This window comes from Mirounga angustirostris, unplaced genomic scaffold, assembly GCF_029215605.1.
Source record: "Mirounga angustirostris isolate CCGP_5_RB_7025 unplaced genomic scaffold, mMirAng1.0.hap1 SCAF_6, whole genome shotgun sequence".
NCBI lineage: Eukaryota > Metazoa > Chordata > Mammalia > Carnivora > Phocidae > Mirounga > Mirounga angustirostris.
Window position 1 is genome coordinate 98598617 of NW_026991714.1, and position 27498 is coordinate 98626114.

The window sequence follows — 27498 nt, forward strand, 5'->3', positions numbered from 1 at the left end:
TTTGATTTAAAGTCAAATTTTTTCCTTCTTTTAGTGCCTCCATACATTTCTTCCTTTTCTTATTCTTCATAATTCTTCATTTTCTGGGGCACCTGAGTGGTTCAGTCAGTTACACACCAACTCTTGATTTCAGCTCAGGTCATGGTCTCAGAGGGTTGTGAGATGGAACCCCACGTCGGGCTCTGCACTGCGTGGGGAGTCTGCTTGAGATTCTCCCTTTCCCTCTCCCTCTGTGCCCCCTCCTACCTTCCCTCTCTGTCTCTCCCTCTTCTCTAAGAAAAAAATAAATAAATATATATATATATTTTTTTTTAAGATTTTATTTTTAAGTAATCTCTACACCCAGCGTGGGGCTCAGAATTACAACCCCAAGATCAGGAGTCACATACTCTACTGACTGAGCCAGCCAGGCACCCCAGTCCAATCCATTTTTATTCATACAGTATTTCTTTTCATTGTGTCTTTTGAAAACTTATTAGTAACAGAAAACTATTTTTGATCTCTACAGTAGTAGAAAATATCTGTATTAATGAGTATTTTGTTGCTGTTGTATTGATTTTATAGATCGGGATGAGGAAGAAATAAACAAACGAGAAGACAAAAGAGATATCAACAGGTACTGCAAGGAGAGGCCCTCTAAAGATAAGGTATTTATTGAATATTCTTTATAACATAATAAGTTCCATTTCTCACATAATCCAGACTTATTAAGCATAACACTGTCATGAAGTTTATTGGTCCTTATATATCTACATATTACCGCTCAGAGCAAAATTCAGCCAGTTGTTAAATTTGTAATTATCTCAGATAACCAGTATGTCTTATTCTTTTCTCCTGTACACATAAACAAGATGAGCTCATTTTAACTTGTAACATGAGGCAAAGGTCTTTTCATATTTTTAACTCTTATATGGACATAGTCTCAATTTCTCACTTTATAGGGGTAAAGATTATGTACTATTCTGCATTTTCTTTAGGAAAAAGAAAAGACTCAGATGATCACAATTAACAGGGATCTGTTAATGGCATTTGTTTATTTTGATCAAAGCCACTGTGGTTATCTTCTTGAAAAGGATTTGGAAGAAATACTTTATACTCTTGGACTACATCTTTCTCGGGCTCAGGTAATCTGTCTTATGAATATTTAAAATGAAAAGCCATTTTAAGTAATTACCTTTTTAATCTCTGAGTTTTTGAAATATGAAAGTAATACAGGCTAATAGAGATAGTCAAGAGATATTGAAATGCGTAAAATAAAAGTTAAACGTCCCCTTAAAAGATTTTATTTATTTATTTGACAGAGAGAAAGAGAGCACAAGCAGGGGGGTAGCAGGGAGAGGGAGAGGGAGAAGCAGAAGCAGGCTCCCTGCTGAGCAGGGAGACCAATGCAGGATTCGATCCCAGGACCCTGGGATCATGACCTAAGCTGAAGACAGACGCGTAACTGACTGAGGCATCCAGGTGCTCCTACACCTTTTTTTTTTTCTCCTTAAGATTGATTTATTTATTTGAGAGAGAGAGAATGAACATGCACACTCAGGGGGTGGGGAGGGGCAGAGGGAGAGTGAGTCTCTTAAGCAGACTCCACACTGAGCATGGAGTCCCACATGGGGCTAGATCTCTGGACCCTGATTTACAACCTGAGCCGAAATCAAAGATTGGACACTTAACCAATTGTGCCATACAGGTGCCCCCCCCCCCCGCCCCCAGCTTTTTAAGTAGGTCCCAAGCCCAGTGTGGGGCTTGAACTCACAACCCTGAGATTTAGAGTCACATGCTCTACCAACTGAGTCAGCCAGTACATATACCTTAGTGTATGCTTTAGTGTTTCTTTTTTTTTTTTTTTTAAGATTTTATTTATTTATTTGAGGCAGAGAGAATGAGAGACAGAGAGCATGAGAGGGAGGAGGGTCAGAGGGAGAAGCAGACTCCCCGCCGAGCAGGGAGCCCGATGCGGGACTCGATCCCGGGACTCCAGGATCATGACCTGAGCCGAAGGCAGTCACTTAACCAACTGAGCCACCCAGGCGCCCTGCTTTAGTGTTTCTATCAGTGTTACATGTTTTTTATTAACAAAAATCTTTTCAAATGATAATTCGAATTTTAGGTTTATAGAGAAGACAGTTAAAAAATGCACAAGTTGGGGCGCTTGGGTGGCTCAGTCAGTTAAGCATCTGCCTTCAGCTCAGGTCATGATCCCAGGGTGCTGGGATTGAGCCCCGCGTCAGGCTCCTCTGCTCAGCGGGAAGTCTGCTTCTCCTCCCTCTGCCTCTTCTCCCTGCTTATACTCTCTCTCTTTCAAAGAAATAAATGAAAAAAAAAATTTTTTTTTTTTAAGATTTTACTTATTTATTTGACAGAGAGAGCCATAGCGAGAGAGGGAACACAAGCAGGGGGAGTGGGAGAGGGAGAAGCAGGCTTCCCACGGAGCAGGGAGCCTATTGTGGGGTTCGATCCCAGGACCCTGGGATCATGACCTTAGCCGAAGGCAGACGCTTAATGACTGAGCCACCCAGGCACCCCAATAAATGAAAAATCTTAAAAAAAAAAAACAAACAAACACAGATGGTGTCTTAATCAGTTAAAGCGTCCAGCTCTTGATTTCGGCTCAGGTCAAAATTTTTTAAAAACAAAAACAAAACTAAAAAACTCAAGTGTTTGAGCGGAAGAGGATACCTGACAACACAGATGCCATTGATGTTTATCATATGTGAAAATTAGAACATAGTTAAGTATAATCAAAAATGTATTCTCATGTTTTTGTTCACTTGCTTGTATGACAGGTAAAGAAGCTTCTTAATAAAGTAGTACTCCGTGAGTCTTGCTTTTACCGGAAATTAACAGACACCTCAAAAGATGAAGAAAACCATGAAGAGTCTGAAGCACTGCAGGAAGATATGCTAGGTTTGAATATATTATTTTGAGATTATGTCATTTTATAATTATTAAAGAAAAAAGTAAATAAAATATGATCTATTTTATTTTATAGGGAACCGATTGTTACTTCCAACACCAATAGTAAAACAAGAATCAAAGGATGTGGAAGAAAATGTTGGTCTTATTGTGTACAATGGTGCAATGGTAGATGTAGGAAGCCTCTTGCAAAAATTGGAAAAGAGTGAAAAAGTAAGAGCTGAAGTAGAACAGAAGCTGCAGTTGCTAGAAGAAAAAACGGGTAAGGAACAGCATTGGATATTTCAGTACTTTTAAAACCCTGCTGGAATATATATGTGTACACACATATATACATAGCTAGGTACACGTGCATATCCATACTTTGTATTTTAGTCTAGGCACATTATGCAACTCACTTTTGACCATTAAAAGCTATAAAATTGCTTAGCATTATAAGAATTTGTCTTAGATTTTCATATGCATTCTTAGATTCCTTTGTTGTTCTTCTGCACTTTTTTAATCCTCCCCTAGTTCTACTTAGTTTTTCTCAGTTTTTGCTACTTTCTCTAATCCCATACAATCATCTAAAAGTGGAACCTGGGTTTAGAAGTAATACTTAGGTAAAACTTAATTTAAATGAAGTGAGTATATTGCATCATGCTTTATAACTGACATTTGTGGACATTTTAAGGAATTATAACTGCTTTTTATTTTCCTTAATATTTCCTTAAATTTTTTTAAAAAATTTACTTATTTTTAAGAGAGAGAGAGAACATGCAAGCGGGGGAAGGGGCAGGGGTAGAGGGAGAGAATCCTCAAGGAGACTCCTGCTGATCACAGAGCCTGATGCAGGGCTCAGTCTCAGGACCCTGAGATCATGACCTGAGCCAAAATCAAGAGGCGGCCGCTTAACCTGCTGACCACCCAGGCACCCTTTCCTTACATATTTTTAACCTCATAATTAAATTGGAGATTTTAAAGGGTAAGATGGTGAATTCTGAATTTTTTTTTTTTTTTAACAGATGAAGATGAAAAAACCATATTAAATTTGGAGAATTCCAACAAAAGCCTCTCAGGTGAACTCAGAGAAGTTAAAAAGGACTTTAATCAGTTACAAGAAAACTTAAAGATTTCAGAAAACATGAATTTGCAGTTTGAAAACCAACTCAACAAGACAATCAGAAACTTATCTACAGTAATGGATGAAATCCACACTGTACTGAAGAAGGTTAGCAGTTTTATACTTTCATATTTTCAGTTTGTTTCAACTTTTAACCCTGGAAATTTTAATGTCATTTATGTCATTGTACAGTGGTGCAGTGGTAGATGTGTAGGACAAATTTTAATGTCGTAATCTCTTAGTGGGTTTTCTCAGAGCAAATATTGGGTATTCTTTCCTTCGTCAGATGAATCAAAAGCAATTTCCAAAAGATTGTATTATTCTAGAACTTAGTTGGAATGTCAACATGGTTTATGTATGTAGACTTCTTGAAACTTCTGGAAAACTTAAAAGTTTTCTTTGTATTTCTTTCAGAACTAGAGAGTGAATTGAATTTGAACTTGAGGAAAATAAAACCATTTACTTCTTTTTAAAGCCATTATTGTTGGGCAGAGTTGAGAAACTCTTTGGCACTATCAAAATCAATGTGTTAGTATTTTTTGTCACTAAAAAAATCTGTAACTCAATGCCATTATAAACTAACTAGAATAATTGAGATGTCTTCCACATCCTCATTGAGGGGTTTCTTCTGTAAGTTGCCCCCAGTGTCAATTTTTTATAGATGGCAAAGTGGGCCATCTCGAGTGTCTGTTTACTAATGTTTATTAATTTTAAAGTTAAATTGAAGAGAATCTAATTAAATATACTTTTTCCTTGTCTGTTATGTTACAGGATAATGTCAAGAATGAAGATAAAGATCAGAAATCCAAGGAGAATGGTGCAGGTGTATGATAAAATACATGTAGTGATGAGGAATGGTGTTAAATAATGTAATATATAAAATCATGATACAAGAATGTTTGAAAGTGATGCATGTTTGATTTTAGTAGTATAAATATCTGTTAGTTCAAATGATGTATAAAGTTTTATGAATGTGAAGAGTCTGCTTTTGAAAATTGCTTGTAATTCCTGGCATTCAAATTATTAAACACTCCTTGAGTGAAATAATTTTGCATTGCAAAATGTTTTAGGATGAACTTTGTTATAGTTTTAACCCCAATAAAGTTCATCAGTTTAATTGATAGTAGTATTTAATTACAAAATGTCTTTTATTAAAATACTTAGAAAAGTACAGTTTTATTTATAGAATTATCATTATTAGGTTTTTATAAATTTTTTAGTCTTTTAAAATTTCAGTATAAATCATAAAATAGCATGTTGCTTAATTTTTTGCAAGTTTTTTGAATCAGACTTTTTTACTTGTCTTAAAAAAAATCCCCTCTTATCAGTCTCTAAACTATTCATTAAAAATTCAAATCATCCAAAAGACAGTACATCAAAAACTAAGAAAGTAATAGACAATTACCATTGTTACTATATATGTTAGAATTTACAAAAAACGAATAGTACTGATGTTAATGTTACTGCTTTCAATTAATTGTTCTACTTTCCCAAAATAGCACCTATATTTTAATTTTGAGGGTTTTTTTTTAAATGCAGTATATGTCAAATGTACAGTTTAGCACCAAGCCAGTAGATGTCAGTATGATGTCTTAAGTTAAGCCTTCTTCAATTAAAAATAATTTTTTTATTAGTCTGTGTACTTCCTTCAGAATTTTAGTGGGTTCATAAGAGTTGATTAATTGTTGAATGAAAAGGGTAGCAAATGTGATATACTCTAAAGCAGTGTTCTCAACAGGGGGTGAACTTGCCCCAGAGGACATTTAGCAATGTCTGGAGACACTTCTGCTTGTCACAGCTGGGTGAGTGAATGCTACTGGCATCTAGTTGTTAGAGGCCAAGGATGTTGCTACCATCCTACGTTGGATAGGACAGCCCCTCAACAAGAAGGAATTACCCAGGGGTGTCTGGGTGGCTCAGTCGGTAAGTGTCTGCCTTCAGCTCCAGTCATGATCCCAGGTTCCTGGGATAGAACCTTGTGTCAGGCTCCCTACTTAGCAGGGAGACTGCTTCTCCCTCTGCCCCTTCTCCCGCTTGTGCTGTCTCTCTCTCTCAGTAAATAAATAAAGTCTTAAAAAGAATTATCCACCCCAAAATGTCAGTAGGGTTTAGGTTGAAAAACTCTGGTCCAAAGAAATATAGGAGGCAAGCAGTTAGTTGGTAGGGCATGTGACCCTTGATCTTGAGGTTTTAAGTTTGAGCTCCACATTGGGTGTAGAGATTACTTAAAATCTTGGGAGGGGGAAGAAATACACGATTAGTGGCACCTTTTAAAATTATTTATTTATTTAAAGATTTTATTTGTGAGAGAGAGAGAAGCAGACTCCCTGCTGAGCAGGGAGCCCGACGTGGGGCTCAATCCCAGGACCCATGACCTGAGCCAAAGGCAGATGCTTAACCAACTGAGCCACCCAGGCACCCTTAATTTTTTTTTTTTTTTAAGATTTTATTTATTAGAGACTGAGATAGAGCGGGAGTCGGGAGGAGAGAGAGAAAGAAGCAGGCTGCTCCCTGAGCAGGGAGCCCGACTTGCGGCTTGATCCCAGGATCCTGGGATCATGACCAGAGCTGAAGGCAGACGCTTAACTTAACACTGAGCCACCCAGTTGCCGCATGACATGTCTTTTAAATAACACTAGTGAAAACTGAATCACATCTTTAGCAGATGATTAGGGTTTTTTGTATTTAAATAACCCTTACTGGACTATTTCTCTGTCATAGAAATACGTGTCATATTAGGGTTTATTTTATTACATTTTGCGTTACTTTATTTTGCTAGACTAATGGGTAGGTGTTCCCAAATAGATTAATAGGAGAATATAAGTGCTGTGTTACACATGTCTTAAGCTAAATTGAATCCACATGGCTCTTACTAAAAAATAGATTAAAATACCTGAAGTTCTTTCAAACCAATTTTTGTTTTAAATTGCTCTTTCTGGTTTATGGTTTGTTGAACTTCCCTGAAGATAGATTGCTGATTGATCCATAATTATAATTATTGTATAAATGTTTCTCCATCTTTAAGGTAAAATGAAACATTTCTGGATAGTTGGAAAGTTTTTCTCAAGGGAAAATTGTGGAGATAAACTTTTAACTAAAAGTGAAGAGTATAGTTCTTTAGTAGAGTATGTTTGTAAATGAGAAAGTAATTGTAACACTTGTCAGACTTAGTTTTCCCAGATTTTTTTTTCTTAAAGATTTTATTTACTTATTTGACAGAGACACAGTGAGAGAGGGCACACAAGCAGGGGGAGTGGGAGAGGGAGAAGCAGGCTTCCTGCGGAGCAGGGAGCCCGATGCGGGGCTCGATCCCAGGACTCTGGGATCATGACCTGAGCCGAAGGCAGACGTTTAACTACTGAGCCACCCAGGAGCCCCTTTTTCCCAGATATTTAAAGCAGAGTAATATTGGGAGAATGGAGAAAAAGTATAAATCTTTCAATTTTATTATTTAGAGGTAAACTTTTTATAAAATAATTTCAGTGGAAGGTGAGATTATTAAGGTAGGGGGAAAAAGGGGGCACAGGAGGCTCAGTCGGTTAAGCATCTGCCTCTTGGTTTTGGCTCAAGTCATGATCATGAGATCGAGCCTTTCTTCAAGCTCCTTGCTCAGCAGGGAGTCCGCTTGAGCTTCTTTCTCTCCCTTTTCCTCTGCCCCACCCCCAACAGGCGCACACTCGATCTTTGTCTCCCTCTAAAATAAATAAATCTTTTTTTAAAAAGGAAGAAAAAGCGCGGTACATAGAGAAAAGGTTGGTTTTAGAAAAAAATGGAGGAAAGATAAGCGACCTATTTTTGCCTTTCTAAACAGCTTTGAATATTCAGGAGTAAACATGTAGTCCTTGTACTGTATTCTGACATTGACCAAGTCAAAAAAATTAATAATAGAAATAATAAAGTAGGACAATGATAACATTCAGTTTTATTTTCTCATCCTTTTTATGTTCTGGAAGCCTGTTTTTGCATTTTTTTATTTTTAAGATTTTTTTGATAAAATGAGAGAGCACAAGCAGGGGGGAGCAACAGAGGGAGAGGGAGAAGCAGGCTCCCCGCTGAGCAGGGAGCCTGTGTAGGGCTTATCTCAGGACCCTAGGATCATGACGTGAGCTGAAGGTAGCCGCTTAACCGACTGAGCCACCCAAGTGCCCCTGTTTTCGCATTTCTTTTTTTTTTTTTTTTAAGATTTTATTTATTTATTTATTTGCGAGAGAGAATGAGAGACAGAGAGCACGAGAGGGAGGAGGGTCAGAGGGAGAGGCAGACTCCCCGCTGAGCAGGGAGCCCGATACGGGACTTGATCCCGGGTCTCCAGGATCATGACCTGAGCCGAAGGCAGTCACCCAACCGACTGAGCCACCCAGGTGCCCCCTGTTTTCGCATTTCTAATGCTTGATTCAGTCATTGTAGAACAATTGAAATTTTAAGAAGTTAGTATTTCTTAGTGAATTTTGCCTAAATCCTAGTAAAACTGTAACAACACAAAAAAATCCTTTAAGTAACACTTATTAGACTTTATGTATGTACACGTTTCATTTCCTCTCAAAATGTTGAGTACTATGGTGCCTGGATGGCTCAGTCAGTTAAGCATCTCCTGGGATTGAGCCCCGTGTTGGACTCCCTGCTCAGTGGGGAGTCTGCTTCTCCCTCTGCCCCTCACCCCGCTCATGTTCTCTCTCACTCTCTCTCCCTCAAATAAATAAATAAAATCTTCAAAAAAAAAATGTTGAGTACTATTCAGCCACATATCTTTTTTAATATTTTACATGATCTGATCCCTAACAGAAACCTATTACATAACTACTTAGAGATAACTAATACTGGCTTATGAGTAAGTGTTTATTCAGAGACTATATAGAATTCTTGAACTTCTTAGTCATTTGTGTACCACTTTAAGATTTCAAGTCCCCTTGCCTTTTACCCTAACAATTCTAAAACTTTAATCATAAAGTCTTGTAGCTTGAATACATGGATCATTCTACTAATGAAGTAAAAAAGAACATTAATCCTATTATAAATGCAAGACATCCTCTAAAGTGGCAAAAGAGGGGGTGCCTGGGATCTCAGGGTTCTGGGATTGAGCCACACGTTGGGCTCCCTGCTCAGCGGGGAGTCTGCTTCTCCCTCCATTCCCTCCCCCCCAGCTTGTGCTCACTCACTCTCTCAAATAAATAATTCTTTATATAAAGTCAGAATCAACTGACACTTCGAATTCCAAAATCATGGTGGCAGAGTTAAGAAGAACTAACATAGGACTCTTGCACCTCATATGTTTTAGCAGAGTGAAACCTAAATAATTCAGTCCTCAATAGTAATTCCTTGGAAAACATTGTTTTAGTAAAAGTGGGAAACAAAAGAAGCACGTAAAGACCCTGAACTTGATGCGCCGGGCTAAGTGGAACCGATTTAGCTGATGTCCTTTTCATCTGCTCTCTCTGTGCATCCTGAGTCTCACAGTAGCATTGCATGTCTTGCTGTGTAACCGCATCTCACCCTCTGCACAAGTGCATGACTTGGAGAGAACTTTCCATCAATTGTGTACCCCTGGGCCTTGCTCTCTCAGCCCTAAGAGTGGGGAGCATATACGGTCGTACCTTTGTTGAGGGGTCAAGCTTTGGAGACTGCCAAAGGTAGACTTAGGAGGAAAGACATTTGATGCTTTTACATTTTGGTAAATCTTAATGTTCACTGTTAGCACTAGTAGAGACATACGATCTTGGACACAGGACCAAAGACCACGTCAGTCCCAAGAGTTTCAACTTCCCCTATTCTTCATTTGTACAAAAATTTCAAGTGCTGGGGGGTGGCTCAGTTGGTTAAGCATCTCCCTTCAGCTCAGGTCATGATCCCGAGATTCTGGGATCAAGTCCTGCATCGGGCTCCTTGCTCGGCGGGGAACCTGCTTCTCCCTCTGCCTCTGTCTGCCGCTCCCCCTGCTTGTGCTCTCTCTCTCTCCCTGACAAATAAATCTTTAAAAAATTCAAGTGCCTTAGTCTCTGGGCCACAACCTAGAGTCTTACCTGAAATCTAGAGGATAAAACAGGGACTTCTGCCACAGTGACAGTGTATTGTGTTGAACCTTAATACAGAGGTGGTCACTTCTTTCTGGTAAAAAAAAAAAAAAATGCAGTATTTATGTAGAAAGCAAAAAAATTCTCATTTTCTGCTGAAGAAAAATTTGGAATATGTTAAACATGGATGAGTTTGCTTATTAAATATGACAGAAATTTATCATAAAGGTACTAAGGAATTTACCCTGGATATCCATGCCCACAAGGCATTAAAGAATTTGGTGAAAAGAGGGGCTCCTGGGTGGCTCAGTCGTTAAGCGTCTGCCTTTGGCTCAGGTCATGATCCCGGGGTCCTGGGATCGAGCCCCACATCGGGTTCCCTGCTCGGTGGAAAGCCTGCTTCTCCCTCTCCCACTCGCCCTGCTTGTGTTCCCTCTCTCGCTGTGTCTCTCTCTGTCAAATAAATAAATAAAATCTTTAAAAAAAAAAAAAGAATTTGGTGAAAAGAGATAATGCTACATGTGTGTAGCAAACAGTGAAGATATTCTGTTTAGATACCTAGATAGAATTATTGGTTTTCCAGCAGGAAAAGAATCCTATCTTCTGTGGTTGGCTGGATCCAGGCCAATCTTTGTGAGCTCTCTGATCCAGGTAATAATTGACCCTTAAGAGGCTACTCAGAGCCTGAATTCTCTTGGCTACATAGATCTCTTAAATACTGACTAGAATTTATTAAAAATGCTACAGTGGGAACTATACATAAGGGTTTGACAGAATACTAACCTCTCAGAGCACTTTGACAGTCCTATACTCCTCCCCTACTTCTTCCATGTGGCCTTTCCAGCCCAGCGTACTCCTCTCGTGAGACCTTTGCAAATCCACAAGTTAATGCTGAGATGGCACTGAATCTTTTTTTGGGTCTGAGATAACCTGAGGTTTTCATTGTCAGAAGCCATTTAGGTTTGCTCCTGGTGGGTATAAAGTCAAACTAAGGACAAAAAACATGTATTGATGGGGTGCCTGTGTGGCTCAGTTGGTTTAAGCATCGGACGCTTGGTTTTGGCCCAGGTCATGATCTCAGCAGGACCATGAGATCGAGCTCCGCCTTGGGCTACACTTCTGTAAAGCCTGCTTATGATTCTCCCTATCCCTCTGCCCCTCCACATGCATGCACGTACATGTTCTCTCTAAAAAAAAAAAAAAATGGTTTTAAGCAAAGGATTGAAGTGATCACAGTAATTAGAGGCACGATAAAAGCCTCCTCTATTGGACATGTAGTGTGCAGCACATTTCCTGGTTTAACTGCAAAATAGTTGCTATGTCTGTGGGTTCCAGGAAAGAAATGTTTCCCTTCCCACTATAATTTTGTATTCAGAATATTTTGAAAATTAAAATTAACATCTAAATATCTTTACAAATTGTTTTTATTAGACATAATGGAATGAGAATGTTTCAAGAATCACACATTTCACTGCCTTATTTTATGACTTATTACTAAGGGGATATTTAGGCCATAATTTATTGTCTGTACTGGGAACTTATTTTGAGAAGAGGGGGCCAAGGATAATTATACCAAGACACTGGGTATAAACCAAGACTAAGTCGAAACATTATTGCCTACTTATTACTCATCTTGAGGGGAAAATTGACCTGCTCTTGGTGCTCACTAGTTTCAAAACAAGCCTCAGGCTTATACATGAAAGAAGATTTCGTCCCAAACTACTTTGGACCATAAAGTATTTGTTTTTCTTGTGTATATAGAGGACATATATCAGATAATTCGATAGGGTACTACTTAAGGAAGTCCCTGAGTCAGCTCCTTATTCGAGCCCCTTAATGATGGAGTTTGAATGTGATCATTATGCCTAAACTAAGGCAGTGGTTCTTCAAACTGGTATGCCGCAGAATCACCTGACAGGCTTATTTAAAAAACACAGATTGCCTGGCCTCGTTTCCAGAATTTCTGATTGAGAAGGTCTGGGGTGGGGCCCGAGTTTGCATTTCTAACAAGTCATCAGGTACTGCTCTGCTGCTCTTCTGGGTTAACATGCTTAGGCACCCTCCTCCCTAAGGTACACATAGTGGGTTTCCATACGTAATACGTGATTTTTATTATTTATTTATTTATTAAATTGTAGTGGTTTTTTTTTTTAAGATGTTATTTATTTGACAGAGACACAGCGAGAGAGTGAACACAAGCAGGGGGAGTGGGAGAGGGAGAAGCAGGCTTCCTGCAGAGCAGGGAGCCCGATGCGGGGCTTGATCCCAGGACCCTGGGATCATGACCCGAGCCGAAGGCAGATGCCCAACGACTGAGCCACCCAGGCGCCCCGTAATACGTGATTTTTAGAAAAACTCCAGGAGGGGCGTCTGCCTGGCGACTCTTGATCTCTGGGTTGTGAGTTTGAGCCCCATGTTGGGGGTAGAGATTCCTTAGAAAAATAATTTTTTTTTTTTTTAATTTATTTGGCAGAGACACAGCGAGAGATGGAACACAAGCATAGGGAGTGAGAGAGGGAGAAGCAGGCTTCCTGCCTGAAAGGTAGCCTTATGTGGGGCTTGATCCCAGGTCCCTGGGACCATGACCTGAGCCGAAGGCAGACACTTAACGACTGAGCCACCCAGGCGCCCCAAAATAAATTTTTTTTTATTTTGTTTTTAGAGACACTGCGCACTAGCGGGGTTGGAGTAGTGGGAGAGGGGGAGAGCATCTTAAGCAGGCTCCAGGCCAGTGCAGAGATTGTCGTGGGGCTAGATTTCACAACCCTGAGATAATGACCTGAGCCAAAATCAAGAGTTGGATGCTTAACTGACTGAGCCACCCAGGCGCACCTGAAAAGCTACTTTGACATAGTTTCTTTAAGAGAAGTATCACAACTACTTAAGCAACAGATAAGCTGGGGAAAATCCTTTTTTTTTTCATAGTTTTTTTGTGTTACTTCTCTTAAACTGACATGACTATAATTCTCTTGTGAGGTATCATATAATGAACATAATCTACTAAGGTGGAGTATCTGTGTGGTTGGTGTGGTCCCCACCATCTGCTGGGTGGCTGACAAGCATAATAGTTTGTGAAGGTGCTTAAGTGCTTGATTGGGAGAACAGGTAGGTGGAGAAGGGGGCCCATCAGCTGGCTTGCGCAGAAACACTAGGTTGCTGGGCTGAGAGGGAAAAAATTGAACTGAGATGGTTAGTAGAGGGAGGGGTAAACAGTAAGCAACAAAGTATTTTTGACAGTGGAGAGGCCAGGAAAATGGCAAGGCTGTGTACTGAAAATCAGTAGTTCCAGGGAAATTGATCAGTTTGAATTAGACCACAGCTGGTGGCAGGACCGTGAAGACAAAGTCCGGTCCCTAAAGAAGAGAGGATTTTGCGGACTATCCGGACCCCAACCACAGAGGCAGAATTCAGACCTGGGGCCCCAGCTTCATTGCAAACAACTTAGGTGGAGGCCAGGAGCCAAGGTAGAGGCTCATCTGTACAGATTTTGACGAGATTGAAGATTTGATTGAAGACGAGAGCTTGATGTGGGTGGTGGCATTTGGGTTCACACCACATTTAAGGCAATGAAAGTTTTAATTCCTGTCCACTGGGGTGGTGAACTCCTCCTAACATGTTATCAGACAGATTAGCTCAGAGACCTGGTGAGTCTAAATCGACAGTTTAAAAGTTTCTGTTACTTATAGCTAGGCAGGGCTGAAATGTAGGCTTAACCTTGAGTGGTTATACAAATTTTTATTAATCAAAAGTAAGCATTTATATGTTTAATATATTTTGTTAGTGTGAGTCAGCCTAATTTCAAATTGGGTGAAATCAAGAGTAAATCTGGATTTGGAATAAAATAAGAACCCTGCCATTCTAAATGTAAGACTCTAGCTCCAGTTAAATTTTCTGTTTTAGAACTTGCCGTAGGGGCACTTGGGTGGCTCAGTCAGTAAACAAGCTTCTGCCAATGGTTCAGGTTATGATTTCTGGGTCCTGGGATTGAGCCCCAAGATGGGCTCCCTGCTCAATGGGGAGTCTGTTTCTCCTCCTCTGCCCCTTCCTCCCCCCCCCACTCGTGCTCTCTCTCTCACTCTCTCAAATAAATTCTTTTTTTTTAATGTAGACATTTTTTTTAAAGGTTTTATTTATTTATTTGACACAGAGCCCAAGCAGGGGGAGCGGCAGGCAGAGGGAGAATCAGGCTCCTTGCTGAGCAAGGAGCCCAATGCGGGGCTTGATCCCAGGACACTGGGATCATCACCCAAGCCAAAGGCAGACGCTTAACCCACTGAGCCACCCAGGCGCCCCTCAAATAAATTCTTTAAAAAAAAAGGACCTGCAGTACTCTTGTTCATAAGCAAATTCAAGACCAATGGGCAAAACCTTGTGTTTGCTATAGGAAATCCTAAACTCTTGTGAATCTGTGTGTTAAAGAAATTTTATTCATGTAAAGTGCATGAATATGTTGGGAGAACTTCCTTCTAATGGTAACAAAAATCTTATTGTGGACATTGCTGGAGAAACTGTAGATTCTGGCTTACTCTCTTTGGGTAATTTCTCCCCTCATGTTTCCTAAGTTTAGGGCATTTTAAAACATCTATTCTTTACTCATGTATTTAAACTTTAAGAATATTTTAAGTCTGTAGGGCACCTGGGTGGCTCAGTCGGTTAAGTGTCTGCCTTCGGCTCAGGTCATGATCCCAGGGTCCTGGGATCAAGCCCTGCATCGGGCTCCCTGCTCAGTGGGGAGCCTGCTTCTCCCTCTTGCTCTACCTACTTGGGCTCTCTCTCGACCTCTCTGTCAAATAAATAAATAAATAAATAAAATCTTTAAAAAATATATTTTAAGTCTAGGTTTAGATATCTCAATCACTTTTTAAATATTTGGCTCTTGGCATTGTTTTACAGTGTCTTGAGAGCAGATGGCTTTCTAATTCATCAGTTTTAGAACACATGTGCCTTGGACCTAACATCAAAGAATCTCGTATCACTTTAATTTCTATCCTTTATTGCACTACTACAGTTTCATTATTATTAACATTGGCTAAGCAAGTGCTTCTTTTTTTTTTTTAATTTTATTTATTTATTTGACAGAGACAGTGAGAGAGGGAACACAAGCAGGGGGAGTGGGAGAGGGAGAAGCAGGCTTCCCGCCGAGCAGGGAGCCCAATGCGGGGCTCGATCCCAGGACCCTGGGATCATGACCTGAGCCGAAGGCAGACGCTTAATGACTGAGCCACCCACGTGCCCCGCAGGTGCCTCTTCATATGAAGTTTGTTCTAGGTTATCAAATTTGGGGAATTAATTTAACTTCAGAATTGAACTTTTTCCAAACAATTTTTTATAATTGGTATTTATTTGTATTTTCATGACCTTTGCCCTAAAAACTCTCTAAGCTACTAAATCAGGTGGATTCACCTTTGGTTACATATGCATGTGATCCAACGAAAACTGATATTGTACCATTATAGTTCAAGCAAATGAAACTTCATAAAGTACAGGGGATAACTTTTTTTTTAAGATTTTTAAAGAATTTTTAAGTAATCTCCACCCAATGCGGGGCTCAAACTCACAACCCCAAGATCTAGAGTCACACGCTCCTTGACTGAGCCTGCCGGGCGCTCCAACTTTTTTTTTTAAGTAAACTCTACACCCAACATGGGCCTGAAACTCACAACCCTGAGATCAAGAGTTGTATGCTCTACCAACTGAGCCAGCAGGCGCTCCAATAGGCAGGGAATAACTTGAAGTGTAATCTATAGGAAGCCATTAAATAGAGGTTATTGTAATACTTATCTTGGAGTTTAAAACTTTTTCAACGTTCTCACATGTAAAGAGACAAAATATTCTAAATTTTCCGATTTAAGATAAACCAAAAACATAAATTAGTCTTGAGATTAGTAAGCTAAGACAAATTCTCCCTTGCAACAGTCCTATAAGAGTTTGGATAATTGATATAGCAGTTAGTAGTGTTAAAAAACAAAATTCAGGGGTCCTGGGTGGCTCAGTCAGTGAAGCGTCTGCCTTTGACTCAGGTCATAATGTCAAGGTCCTGGGATCGAGCCCTGTGTCGGGCTCCCTGCTCAATGGGGAGTCTGCTTGTCCCTCTCCCTCTGCCCCTCCCCCTATACTTGCACTCTCTCCCTCTCTCTCTCTCAGATCTTTTTTTAAAAAAACGAAATTTAACTGAGTAAATTTTAAATATTCTATTGGCTTTATTCTAAAGTGATTTATGAATCGGCCAGCATTCCACTTAGCAAATAAAAAGGAACTCCAAAGGGCTGGGAGCAGGACAAGGAAGCTCCTAGCAGAGTGGACTGTTTGGGGCAAGGTCACCTTCCTTTAGGGGATGGCAGGGTTCTATCAAGCACATTACCTCAGTAGAGTTGACCAGGTAATTCCAGCTTGACTAGTTTAAGATTCTACTCCTGGGAGAGGTTAAAACTGATTAAGTTAGGTAGTAAGTCTTGGTTTGATAGTGTGGGCTTAGCACAAATGATTCCACTTGGGGCCTGTTGTCTTCTTTCTTTAAAAATTTTACTTATTTAGGGCACCTGGGTGGCTCAGTCGAGCATCAGCCTTTAGCTCAGGTCATGATCCCAGAGTCCTGGGATGGAGGCCTGCATTGGGCTCCCTGCTGAGCAGGAAGTCCGCTGCTTCCTCTGGCCCTCCCCCGCCCCACCTCTCCCACCCCCGCTTGTTCTCTGACTCTCCCTCTCTCAAATAAATAAATCTAAAAAAATTTTTTTAAATAAAGATTTATTTATTTGATGGGGGAGGGGCAGAGGGAGAATCTTTAAGCAGACTCCCTGCTGAGTGCAGAGCCCTAGGTGGGGCTCGAGGCGGGGCTCATGTGGGGCTCCACACAGGGCTTGAGATCAAGCCCCTGAATCATCACCTGAGTCGAAACCTAGAGTCGGACACTCAACCAACTGAGCCACCCAGGCTCTCCCTGTTGTCTCTTTTTTATTTATTTATTTTTATTTTATTTTTTTTTAAAGATTTTATTTATTTGACAGAGAGAGATACAGCGAGAGAGGGAACACAAGCAGGGGGAGTGGGAGAGGGAGAAGCAGGCTTCCCGCAGAGCAGGGAGCCCGATGCGGGGCTGGAGCCCGATGCGGGGCTCGATCCCAGGACCCTGGGATCACCACCCGAGCCGAAGGCAGACGCCTAACGACTGAGCCACCCAGGCGCCCCTGTTGTCTCTTTTTTAAACAATTGTTTATGCTGTGGGAAAAAGAAAAAAATCATGTGATTTTCCCTATTCTAAAGGTGAGAAAATACAACCCAAAAAAACCCAAAGTTATTTCTTTATGTTCCTCAGGTAAATGATAAAGGGTTTAACATTTCACATCATCTCACCTTCGTAAAACCTCCGATCTGCTTCCTAGTTGAACCTGGCCTCCGAGTCTTTTTATAAGATTATATTTCCTTTTATTTTTCAAATAAGATTGTATTTCCAAATGCAGCTCACTGGTTATCTCTAGCCTTTTTATCTTCCTTCAGGCAGGGAAAGAGCAGAGTCTACTTTTAACATGTGTAGAATAAATATTTAATGTCCATTCATTTCCTTGGTGAGATAGATAGGCCTGTTGAAAGCCGGGCGCTGGCCCCACAAAGACCGCTTGCTGTTTCTGACTATAACATAAATATTTAATTAAAACCTACTTTGAGCCATTCTTCTTAAGGTATAAAATATACTAGCCTTGGGGTACATTTAGGCCATTTCCCAAATCCATCTGTTATTTATTCCAGGGTTTTTATCAGCTTTGCAAACTCAGGAGGCTGTCACTTGGCTGTTGGAAATGCTTCCAAGAGGCGAATGTTTAACCTTTGAGCTACTGTTTCCAGAAGAGTATCAGGCAACCAACCCTCACTGTAAGAATTGGAATTAGGAATAAAATGAGAATTCTACATTCTACCATCCTTTAGCTCCACAGTTACTTTGCTTCTGTTTTAAGGCTTGATCATGGTTCACTCTTGGTTGCCTGAGACCTCCAGCAGGCTGCACATAAAAATCCCCTGAGGAAGCTGAAGCCTAGAGGTACGAGCTGTGATCCACAGCTTCTGACTTCCCGTGCATTCAGCTTTGCTCCAGCGGTGCTTTTGTGTTAAATTATTAAGGATTTGTTATAAGTGAAGATTCTATCTTTAATAAATAGCGGATCAGGGGCTCCTGGGTGGCCCAGTGGTTAAGCGTCTGCCTTCGGCTCCGGTCATGATCCCAGGGTCCTGGGATCGAGCCCCACGTTGGGCTCCCTGCTCAGTGGGGAGCCTGTTTCTCCCTCTGCCTGCCGCTCCCCCTGCTTGCTCAGTCTCTCTCACTCTTGCTCTGTGCTCTCTTTCAAATAAATAAAATCTTAAATAGATCAGTTCCTGTTTCCTCAGAAGCCAGTCTTCATCTGCTTGAATAGGACAAAAGATTGTGTTTTTTTTTTTTAAGATTATTTATGTATTTGACAGAGAGAGACACAGTGAAAGCAGGAACACAAACAGGGGGAGTGGGAGAGGGAGAAGCAGGCTTCCTGCGGAGCAAGGAGCCCCATGCGGGGCTCAATTCCAGGACCCTGGGATCATGACCTGAGCTGAAGGCAGACGCTTGACAACTGAGCCACCCAGGCGCCCCATCTTTACTAAATACTTTCAAAACAAGACTCTGTCAAATGAAAATGGTTTTATATTCAAATTATAATTGAGAGGATGATAGAGTAAATAGAAATCATAACAAAAAAGATTAAGATAAGAAAAAATATGGCATTCTGGAATTTTGTGTGAACAAGATAGATATTAACAGTTGCAAGACAGATGTAAGAAATACTTTGTAAAATCTATGTTTCAAAGTATAATGTATAATCTTAGTCTTCTTTTAATATTTTTTTATACCTCTTCTGACTGAGTCAACCAGATGCCCCTGGTTTACACTTCTGTCCCAATCCTTACCCTAAATCATCCTTCACTCAATCACATTTTAAGGTTACAAGATAGGGCTTTTCCACATTCTCCCACTTTGCGGGTGAGAACACCTAGGCAATGAACCAGAGCTGTGGGGACTGAGCTCAGATCACACTTAACACTGTGAGGAATGTTTGCCTGCCAAACCTTGTAACACTAGCTGAAGTCTTTCCCCAGCTTCTTAAAGAAGTGAAAACATTTGGATTGCTTTTCTTAGTTCTCATGATATATACCAAATAAAAACAAGATGTCTTGGATTCTTTTCATTATGAACTGGAATTCAGGGAAATTTACTAAAAATTCTTTGAGAGCCTAGACTATTTTTGGAAAAACACTTTATGATAGATGTAGTTGTTATTGTTGTTTTTTAAGATTTTATTTATTTATTTAAGAGAGCACAGGAGCAGGGTTGGGGTAGGGAGGAAAGGAGAGGGGAGAAGGGGAGAGTGGGGGGAAGGGGAGGGGGGAGGGCAGAGGGACAAACAAACTTCCTGTTGAGCAAGGAGCCAGACCTGGGGCTTGATCCCAGGACCCTGAGATCATGACTTGAGTTCAACCTACTGAGCCACCCAGGTGCCCCATGATAGATGTAGTTTAAGAATGATGTAACCATGGGGCGTCTGGGTGGCTCAGTCATTGGGCATCTGCCTTCGGCTCAGGTCATGGTCCCAGGGTCCTGGGATCGAGCCCCGCATTGGGCTCCCTGCTCAGCGGGAAACCTGCTTCTCCCTCTCCCACTCCCCCTGCTTGTGTTCCCTCTTTCGCTGTGTCTCTCTCTCTGTCAAATAAATAAATAAGAAATCTTAAAAAAAAAAAAGATGTTACTATGATGAACTAATCAGAAACTTGATATGTTGCTGCATCAGCAATAGCTTCATAAATCTGTCCTCTGTTTTCCCGCTCAGAGTGTTTCCTTGGTACCTAACAGGGTTCCTATCATAAACTTTTTCTTCTTCTTTTTTTTTTTTTGAAGATTTTATTTATTTTTTGACAGAGAGAGACAGCGAGAGAGGGAACACAAGCAGGGGGAGTGGGAAGGGGAGAAGCAGGCTCCCCACTGAGCAGGGAGCCCGATGCGGGACTCGATCCCAGGACCCTGGGATCATGACCTGAGCCGAAGGCAGACGCTTAACGACTGAGTCACCCAGGCACCCCTTCTTCTTCTTCTTCTTTTTTTTTTTTTTAAAAGATTTTATTTATTTATTTGAGACAGAGAGAATGAGAGAGAGAGCATGAGAGGGAGGAGGGTCAGAGGGAGAAGCAGACTCCCTGCCGAGCAAGGAGCCCGATGCGGGACTCGATCCCGGGACTCCAGGACCATGACCTGAGCCGAAGGCAGTCGCCCAACCGACTGAGCCACCCAGGCGCCCTCTTCTTTTTTTTTTTAAGTAAGCTCTACGCCCAGTGTGGGGCTTGAACTCAATGACTCGGTCCCAAGATCAAGAACCGCACGCTTTAGCAGCCGAGTCAGGCAGGTCCCCTCCTACCGTAAACTTCTTTGGAGCTCCTGTACTGCTGTTTCACAACCAATGAGTTAGGCACTTTGATGCATAGAAGTCCTGTGTGGTTTCCCCCTTTTCCTTTCCAAATGTTAACCTTAGGGGTTGAAGAATGGAGATGTTATCAGCCATAATGGAAAAATCAAATGTATATAAAATATCTGAAGGTGAAAAGGGGTTGAATGAAAGCTAAGAGGGCAGACATCTGCATTCCGCAGCCTGGCAATGGGCTGTCCCAAACATTTGGGTTGGGGAATGGTATATTGAATTTGAAATGGTGAAATAAAGTCCTATTTGCTCAGTATTCTCTATTCAAACCCACTAAAAATACAAAATTAATGAAATAGAGGGAAATCTCCCCCTCCAGCGAAAGAACAGCCACAGCTATTGTCAAGTGAGAGTGTCCACTGAGAGCTGACACCTCACTTCTTTGACCTTGAACAATTTGTATCTTTTCCACAAGCGAAACAGTCTTTAAAGGAATATCCTTGGGGCGCCTGGGTGGCTCAGTTGGTTAAGCGACTGCCTTCGGCTCAGGTCATGATCCTGGAGTCCCGGGATCGAGTCCCGCATCGGGCTCCCTGCTCGGCGGGGAGTCTGCTTCTCCCTCTCCCGCTCCCCCCTCTTGTGCTCTTTCTCTCTCTCACTCTCTCTCTCAAATAAATAAATAAAATCTTAAAAAAAAAAAAGGAATATCCTTGTTTAGAGCAATCAGATAAAATAATGAGGATGGGTCCCTGGAGAAGTGGAGAATATTCTTGTGGAGACCCAGTTAATGTCCAGGAGGCAGAGCTGGGGATGAGGCAAGCCATGCTTGCCATTTGTATGACCTCTGACCTAGCTTCTTACTTAAGGAGGAGGCCTAGAGATGAAATGTGTGGAAGAGGTACCGTGCGCGCCATAGGCAGAGGGCCTGACACCTAAAGGGTTTGCGCCAAGCCTCTTGATCTCTGGTAGTCCAAGGGAGATGTATTCCTAGAGCAACCAAATAACAGATTTGATGAAATGGCATTTGAGAAAACAAGGGGGGGCTCCCTAAGGAATATAGCACCTAAAAAAGTCCCCTCTTCAAAGAAACATAAGTACGAGACAGATGGAAAATATGAGATCACAAAGCAAATTTCCCCCAAACAATGGGCTCAAGTAGTTCTCCATGATTTTTAAGAAATCTACCTCTTAATTAATTAATTAATTAATTTACTGTAGGTTCAGGGCACCTGGATGCCTCGGTTGGGCATCTGCCTTCAGCTTGGGTCATGATCTCGGGGTCCTGGGATCAACCCCCACGTTGGGCTCCCTGCTCAGAGGGGAGTCTGCTTCTCCCTCTGCCACTCCCACTCTCCCTACTCATGCTGTCTTGCTCTCTCTCTCAAATAAATAAATAAAATCTTTAAAAGATAAATAAAGTAGGCTCCATGCTGGGTTTGGACTCACAACCCTGAGATCAAGACCTGAGTGAGATCAAGAGTTGGACACTTAACTGAATGAGCCATCCAGGCACCCCTGCAATCTTCTTTTTAAAAACAAAGAGGGGCCCATACAATCCAGCAATTGCACTACTGGGTATTTACCCCAAAGATACAAATGTAGGGATCCAAATGGGTACGTGCACCCCAATGTTTATAGCAGCAGTGTCCACAATAGCCAAACTATGGAAAGAGCCAAGATGTCCATCGACAGATGAATGGATAGAGAAGATGTGGTATACATATACAATGGAATATTATGCAGCCATCAAAAGGAATGAGATCTTGCCATTTGCAACGATGTGGATGGAACTGGAGGGTGTTATGCTGAGCGAAATAAGTCAATCAGAGAAAGACATGTATCATATGACCTCACTGGTATGAGGAATTCTTAATCTCAGGAAACAAACTGAGGGTTGCTGGAGTGGTGGGGGGGTGGGAGGGATGGGGTGGCTGGGTGATAGACATTGGGGAGGGTATGTACTATGGTGAGTGCTGTGAACTGTGCAAGACTGTTGAATCACAGATCTGTACCTCTGAAACAAATAATACATTATATGTTATTAAAAAAATAAGATAGCAGGATGGGAAGAATGAAGGGGGGGAAATTGGAGGGGGAGATGAACCATGAGAGACAATGGACTCTGAAAAACAAACTGAGGGTTCTAGAGGGAAGGGGGGTGGGGGGATGGGTTAGCCTGGTGATGGGTATTAAAGAGGGCACGTTCTGCATGGAGCACTGGGTGTTATACACAAACAATGAATCATGGAACACTACATCAAAAACTAATGATATAATGTATGGTGATTAACATAACATAATAAAAAGGGAAAAAAAAAACAAAGAGGGGTGCCTCGGTGACTCATTAGTTAAGGCATCTGCCTTCTGTTCAGGTCATGATCCCAGGGTCCTGGGATCGGGCTCCCTGCTCTGCGGGAAGCCTGCTTCTCCCTCTCCCACTCCCCCTGCTTGTGTTCCCTCTCTCACTGTGTGTCTCTCTCTCAAATAAATAAAATCTTTTTAAAAAATAAAATAAAATAAATAAATAGAAAGAAAGAAAGAAATCTTCCTTTTTTAAAAGTTTGAAGAGGGATGGCTTGGTGGCTCAGTTGGTTAAGCGTCTGCCTTCGCCTCAGGTCATGATCCCAGGGTCCTGGGATTGAGTCCTGCATTGGACTCCCTGCTCTGCGGGAGGCCTGCTTCTCCCTCTGCCTCTGCCCCTCCCCATGCTTGTGTTCTCTCTCTCTCTGACAAACAAAAGAGAAAAAAAAAGAAAAGTCATCTTAAAATCATATTTTTTAAAAAGATTTTATTTACATATTTGACAGAGAGAACACAAGCAGGGGGAGTGGGAGAGGGAGAAGCAGGCTCCCACCCAATGCAGGACTCGATCCCAGGACCCTGGGATCATGACCTGAGCCGAAATCAAGAGTTGGATCCTTAACTGACTGAGCCACCCAGGTGCCCCTTGCCAGATAATTCTAACATCTGGATCATTTCTGTGTTGGTGTCCTTATTTGTTTTGACATCTGCCTGGTTCTTGGTATGACAAGTGGTCTGTGACTGAAACCTGGACATTTTGGTATTGTGAGACTTCGGATCTTATTTAAATTTTGTATTTTAGCAGACAACACTCAAACCTCTGACACCACTCCAGTGGGTGAAGAGGAGTGCCACCTTGTTATTGTCAGATTGTGCGGGTGTAAGTCCAGGACTTTTACTCTTGCTCCTTTGATGGTGGGGGGGACAAAAAGGGGGAGCCGTTGTTACTTCTAGGTGGGGTGGGCTTTCAGGCCGTCCACTAGGCTTGAAAGTGGTGGAGCATCTTGTTACTGCTCTCCACATGGCTTCCACTGACACTGAGGAGGGGGTGGCCTTTTTACTGCTGAGCTGTGGTGGAAGTCCTCATTCTCCACCTGGCCACCTCTGACACCACCCCAGTGGGGAGGGGTAGAAGTCCGAGCTCCCCATGTGCTCTTCACTGACCCCGCAGGAGGTTGGGGTAGGGGGTGAGCTGGGACACATCATTATAGCCTGGCAAGTGTGGGAGTCTAGGCTTTCTAATTGCCCTTTGCTGATGAGATGGTAGAGTTGAATGGCTACAGTGTTAAAGTTTTTGTCTTTTTTTTTTGTTTAAGATTTTATTTATTTATTTGTCAGAGAGGGAGAGCAGAAGCAGGGGGAGCGGCAGTCAGAGAGAGAAGCAGGCTCCCCGCTGAGCAGGGAGCCCAACGTGGGACTTGATCCCAAGACTCTAGGATCATGACCTGAGCCAAAGGCAGACGCTTAATGGACTGAGCCACCCAGGCGTCCCAAGTTTCCGTCTTGCTAGGCTGTTCCTCTCCTACGGAAAGCAGGCTTTTCTTGAGGTGTTAGTTTTGTCTGTGCCCATTGGCATTTCCAGGTTGCTGGCTTCTCTGGTATCCAGTTTGGGATATAGAAAGCAAAAAGAAAACCCAGGGAACTAACCAGCGGGGTGTTGTTCTTGGGTCCCTAGATCCCTAGCCAGCTGGTCTACCAGTCTGTCTCTCTCCACCTTTCAGAGATATAGATATATTCCCAAGGTTTTTAGTTATGCTAAATGCGAAGAATAGGGGAAAGTGTGTCTCTTCCATCTTCCTGAAACCAAGTCTAATATTTTTCATTTAAAATATGATACATAATATGATTCTATTTTTCTAAAATTATTTCTTTCTGTCTATATATCCACCTAGAAAAATGCTCATCTTGCCAAAGATAATCACTTCTGGGTGGTAGAATTTCAAGTGAAAAAATTTTTTTTGTAGTTTAAATTTTTAATATTGAGATATATTGTTTTTCAAAAAGAATAGAGACATTCTAAAAAGAAGCCAGTGTGTGCTTTGGGGGAAGCTTAGGAGATATTAATATCCCCCAACGAAATGTCTACATCCTAGAAAACCCAGCAAATTTCCTTTCTGAGTGATTGTAATCAGTTTAAAAGAATTCTTTTCCTGTTGTCTGCTAGTGTGGTTTACCTCTCATCATCATTTGGCAATTTGAATGTCCAAGAGGGACAATTTATTGGTTTAAAAAACAATTCTTGGCTTCAAATTCATTTGAGGACTAGGGGTGTATGTACCCTGTTAATATTCAAAATATAAATGAGGGGCACCTGGGTGGCTCAGTCGTTAAGCATCTGCCTTCGGCTCAGGTCATGATCCCAGAGTCCTGGGATCGAACCTCGCATCGGGCTCCCTGCTCGACAGGGAACCTGCTTCTCCCTCTCCCACTCCCCCTGCCTGTGTTCCCTCTCTCGCTGCTCTCTCTCTGTCAAATAAATAAATAAAATCTTTAAAAGTATATATAAATGGAATTTTAGGCAAATGAGAAAAGGCTACATGGGCATAAAAAACAAATCCTTCCATTGTGAATGCCACGGAGCTGTTCACTTTAGAGTGAACAGTTTTGACTCAGGTAGAGTAAGCAAGTTTATATTACGTGAATGGCATTTCAATTTGAAAAAAATTATGAGATTCTTTTGAATAACAAACTATGAGTTTTCAAAAAGAAAAAGATATTCTTTATGAAACAATCCACCAAAGGGTTTGCTCTGCTCATCTTGTTAAAATGTTCTAACATACACGTACACATTTATTTACAGTAAATTTTAGACAATCTAGTATAAAACATGTTTGCCTATAAGTGCATCTTTCCCCTCATGCAAAAGAATATTTTCACTTGTAAGAAATATTCTTTGAGAACTCACTGGCCCTTAGAGATGGGTCTCTAATTTCTTAAAAAATTCAGAACTCTGGAGTGGAAGTCCTGCTATCTGGCGCTCTTGAATTCCAAGGAAACTGATCACTACATATGGCTCTAATAAAGTTTTGCCATAAACATCTGTGGGAAATCTGAGGGTAATCTTGTAGAGGGATATTAAATTTGCAGGGTCTGTTGGCTGTTTCCCCCTGAAGTGTTAGGTCCCCGTCTGGTAAATGAGGTGAATTCTTTGACACTTTTTTCCTAAGGCGTCTGGAGAGCTGTAAGGATTGGTAAGAGGGCTGGCTGCCTTTCACTTTTCAAGCCCTAGTTTGAATCTAACCCGGGTTAACCTTGTGACCCTGAATTGTTTGTGTGAAACGAGGTGGTGATCTCAGTCTTGCCTTGAGGAAACCCCTTTCGCATAGAAATTGGCACTAATTGGTCTCCCTGTTGACAGGCTCAGCTGAGAGGCCATGATTGAGTAGGCAGTGAGAACACCAACGAAATGACCCCGCCTCAGTTCAGCATGTTGGCTGGAGAACGCAGAGGGCCACTACCCGTTCTGCCCCCTTCCAGCAGCATCCGACATGGAAAGCGACGGGGTTGGCCCAAGGAGGCCCAAAGGCCTACCGACGGTGCATTAAGAATACTTTCCGTATGTCTGGCCCTGTTCTGCAAAGTGGCCTCGGCGCAGATAGGGCTCTAGGCCGGGATTTGGCAAACTTTTTCTGTAAAGGGCCGGAGAGGAAATAGTTTCGGCTTCACAGGCCATACAGACTTTGTGACAAGCAGTCAACTCGCCTGACAAAAGCAGCCACACCTTATCGGTACATGACGGAGTGTGCCCATCTTCCGACATAACTAGATGGACATGGAAAATTGAGTTTTATGTAATTTTCACATGTCAAGAAATAGTCTTGGGGCACCTGGGTGGCTCAGTCGTTAAGCGTCTGCCTTCGGCTCAGGTCATGGTCCCAGGGTCCTGGGATCGAGCCCCACATTGGGCTCCTTCCTCAGTGGGGAGCCTGCTTCTCCCTCTCCCACTCCCCCTGCTTGTGTTCCCTCTCTCACTGTGTCTCTCTGTCAAATAAATAAATAAAATCTTAAAAAAAAAAAAGATATGTGTACTCTAGGGGTGCCTGGGTGGCTCAGTCAGTTAAGTGTCTGACTCTTGGTGACTCTCGGTTTCGGCTCAGGTTGTGATCTCAGGGTCCTGGGATGGAGCCCTGTGACGGGCTCTGCACTTGGCAAAGAGTCTGCTTGAGATTCTCTCTCTCCCTCTGCCCCTCCCCCCCAAACAAATAAATAAAAATCTATAAAAGGTAACACATATATCTTAATATTCTCAGTGTGATTCTTTGTCCTAGTAAGAGGAACAATGTCACAATCCTGAAAGCGAGACCGAGATGTGTAGCCTCTTATCTCTGTTTGAAGGCTCACTCCCCTTCTTTGTTTTTCCAGTGCTATTCTTTTTCTTTCCTGGGTTGTGTTTTTGTGTTTTTTTTTTTTTTTCTTTTTTTGGTGAACAGGGAAAATATGATCCCAGAGTTTGTTGGAAAACTGAATTTTTTTTCCTTCAAAGATGTTATTTTAAAATATAAATGTTTTGGGGTCTTATTGGCCAGGATATTTTATAAGTACTCTGCTACCCAGATGTACCTTATTGTAGGAGGTGATGACTGAGGGTTAGTAATCATTTTTTTTAATTTAGTAATCATTTTTACTGAATATCAGAAAAGAAAATCACCAAACAACTTACCCAACACACTAGTGTTTCTTTTTAAAAGGTGGAGGTATTTTAAGAGCATATTCATTTCTTCATAAATCACCCTCGTGTATCCCTTTG

The 27498-nt window shown here is 41.6% G+C and overlaps 1 protein-coding gene across 6 annotated transcripts in view; it reads left to right on the forward strand.

Moving 5' to 3' along the window:
• Positions 1–7930, forward strand: part of CCAR1 (cell division cycle and apoptosis regulator 1) — a 64993-nt gene extending 57063 nt beyond the window's left edge. For all 6 annotated transcript variants that reach the window (XM_045877955.3, XM_045877956.3, XM_045877954.3 and 3 more), the window contains 6 exons: positions 565–647; positions 978–1124; positions 2784–2904; positions 2990–3175; positions 3918–4123; positions 4787–7930. In XM_045877955.3, the coding sequence (XP_045733911.1) occupies positions 565–647; positions 978–1124; positions 2784–2904; positions 2990–3175; positions 3918–4123; positions 4787–4846 (803 nt within the window). In that variant the 3' untranslated portion in view covers positions 4847–7930. The remainder of the gene's footprint in view (positions 1–564; positions 648–977; positions 1125–2783; positions 2905–2989; positions 3176–3917; positions 4124–4786) is intronic.
• Positions 7931–27498: the final 19568 nt, after the last annotated feature.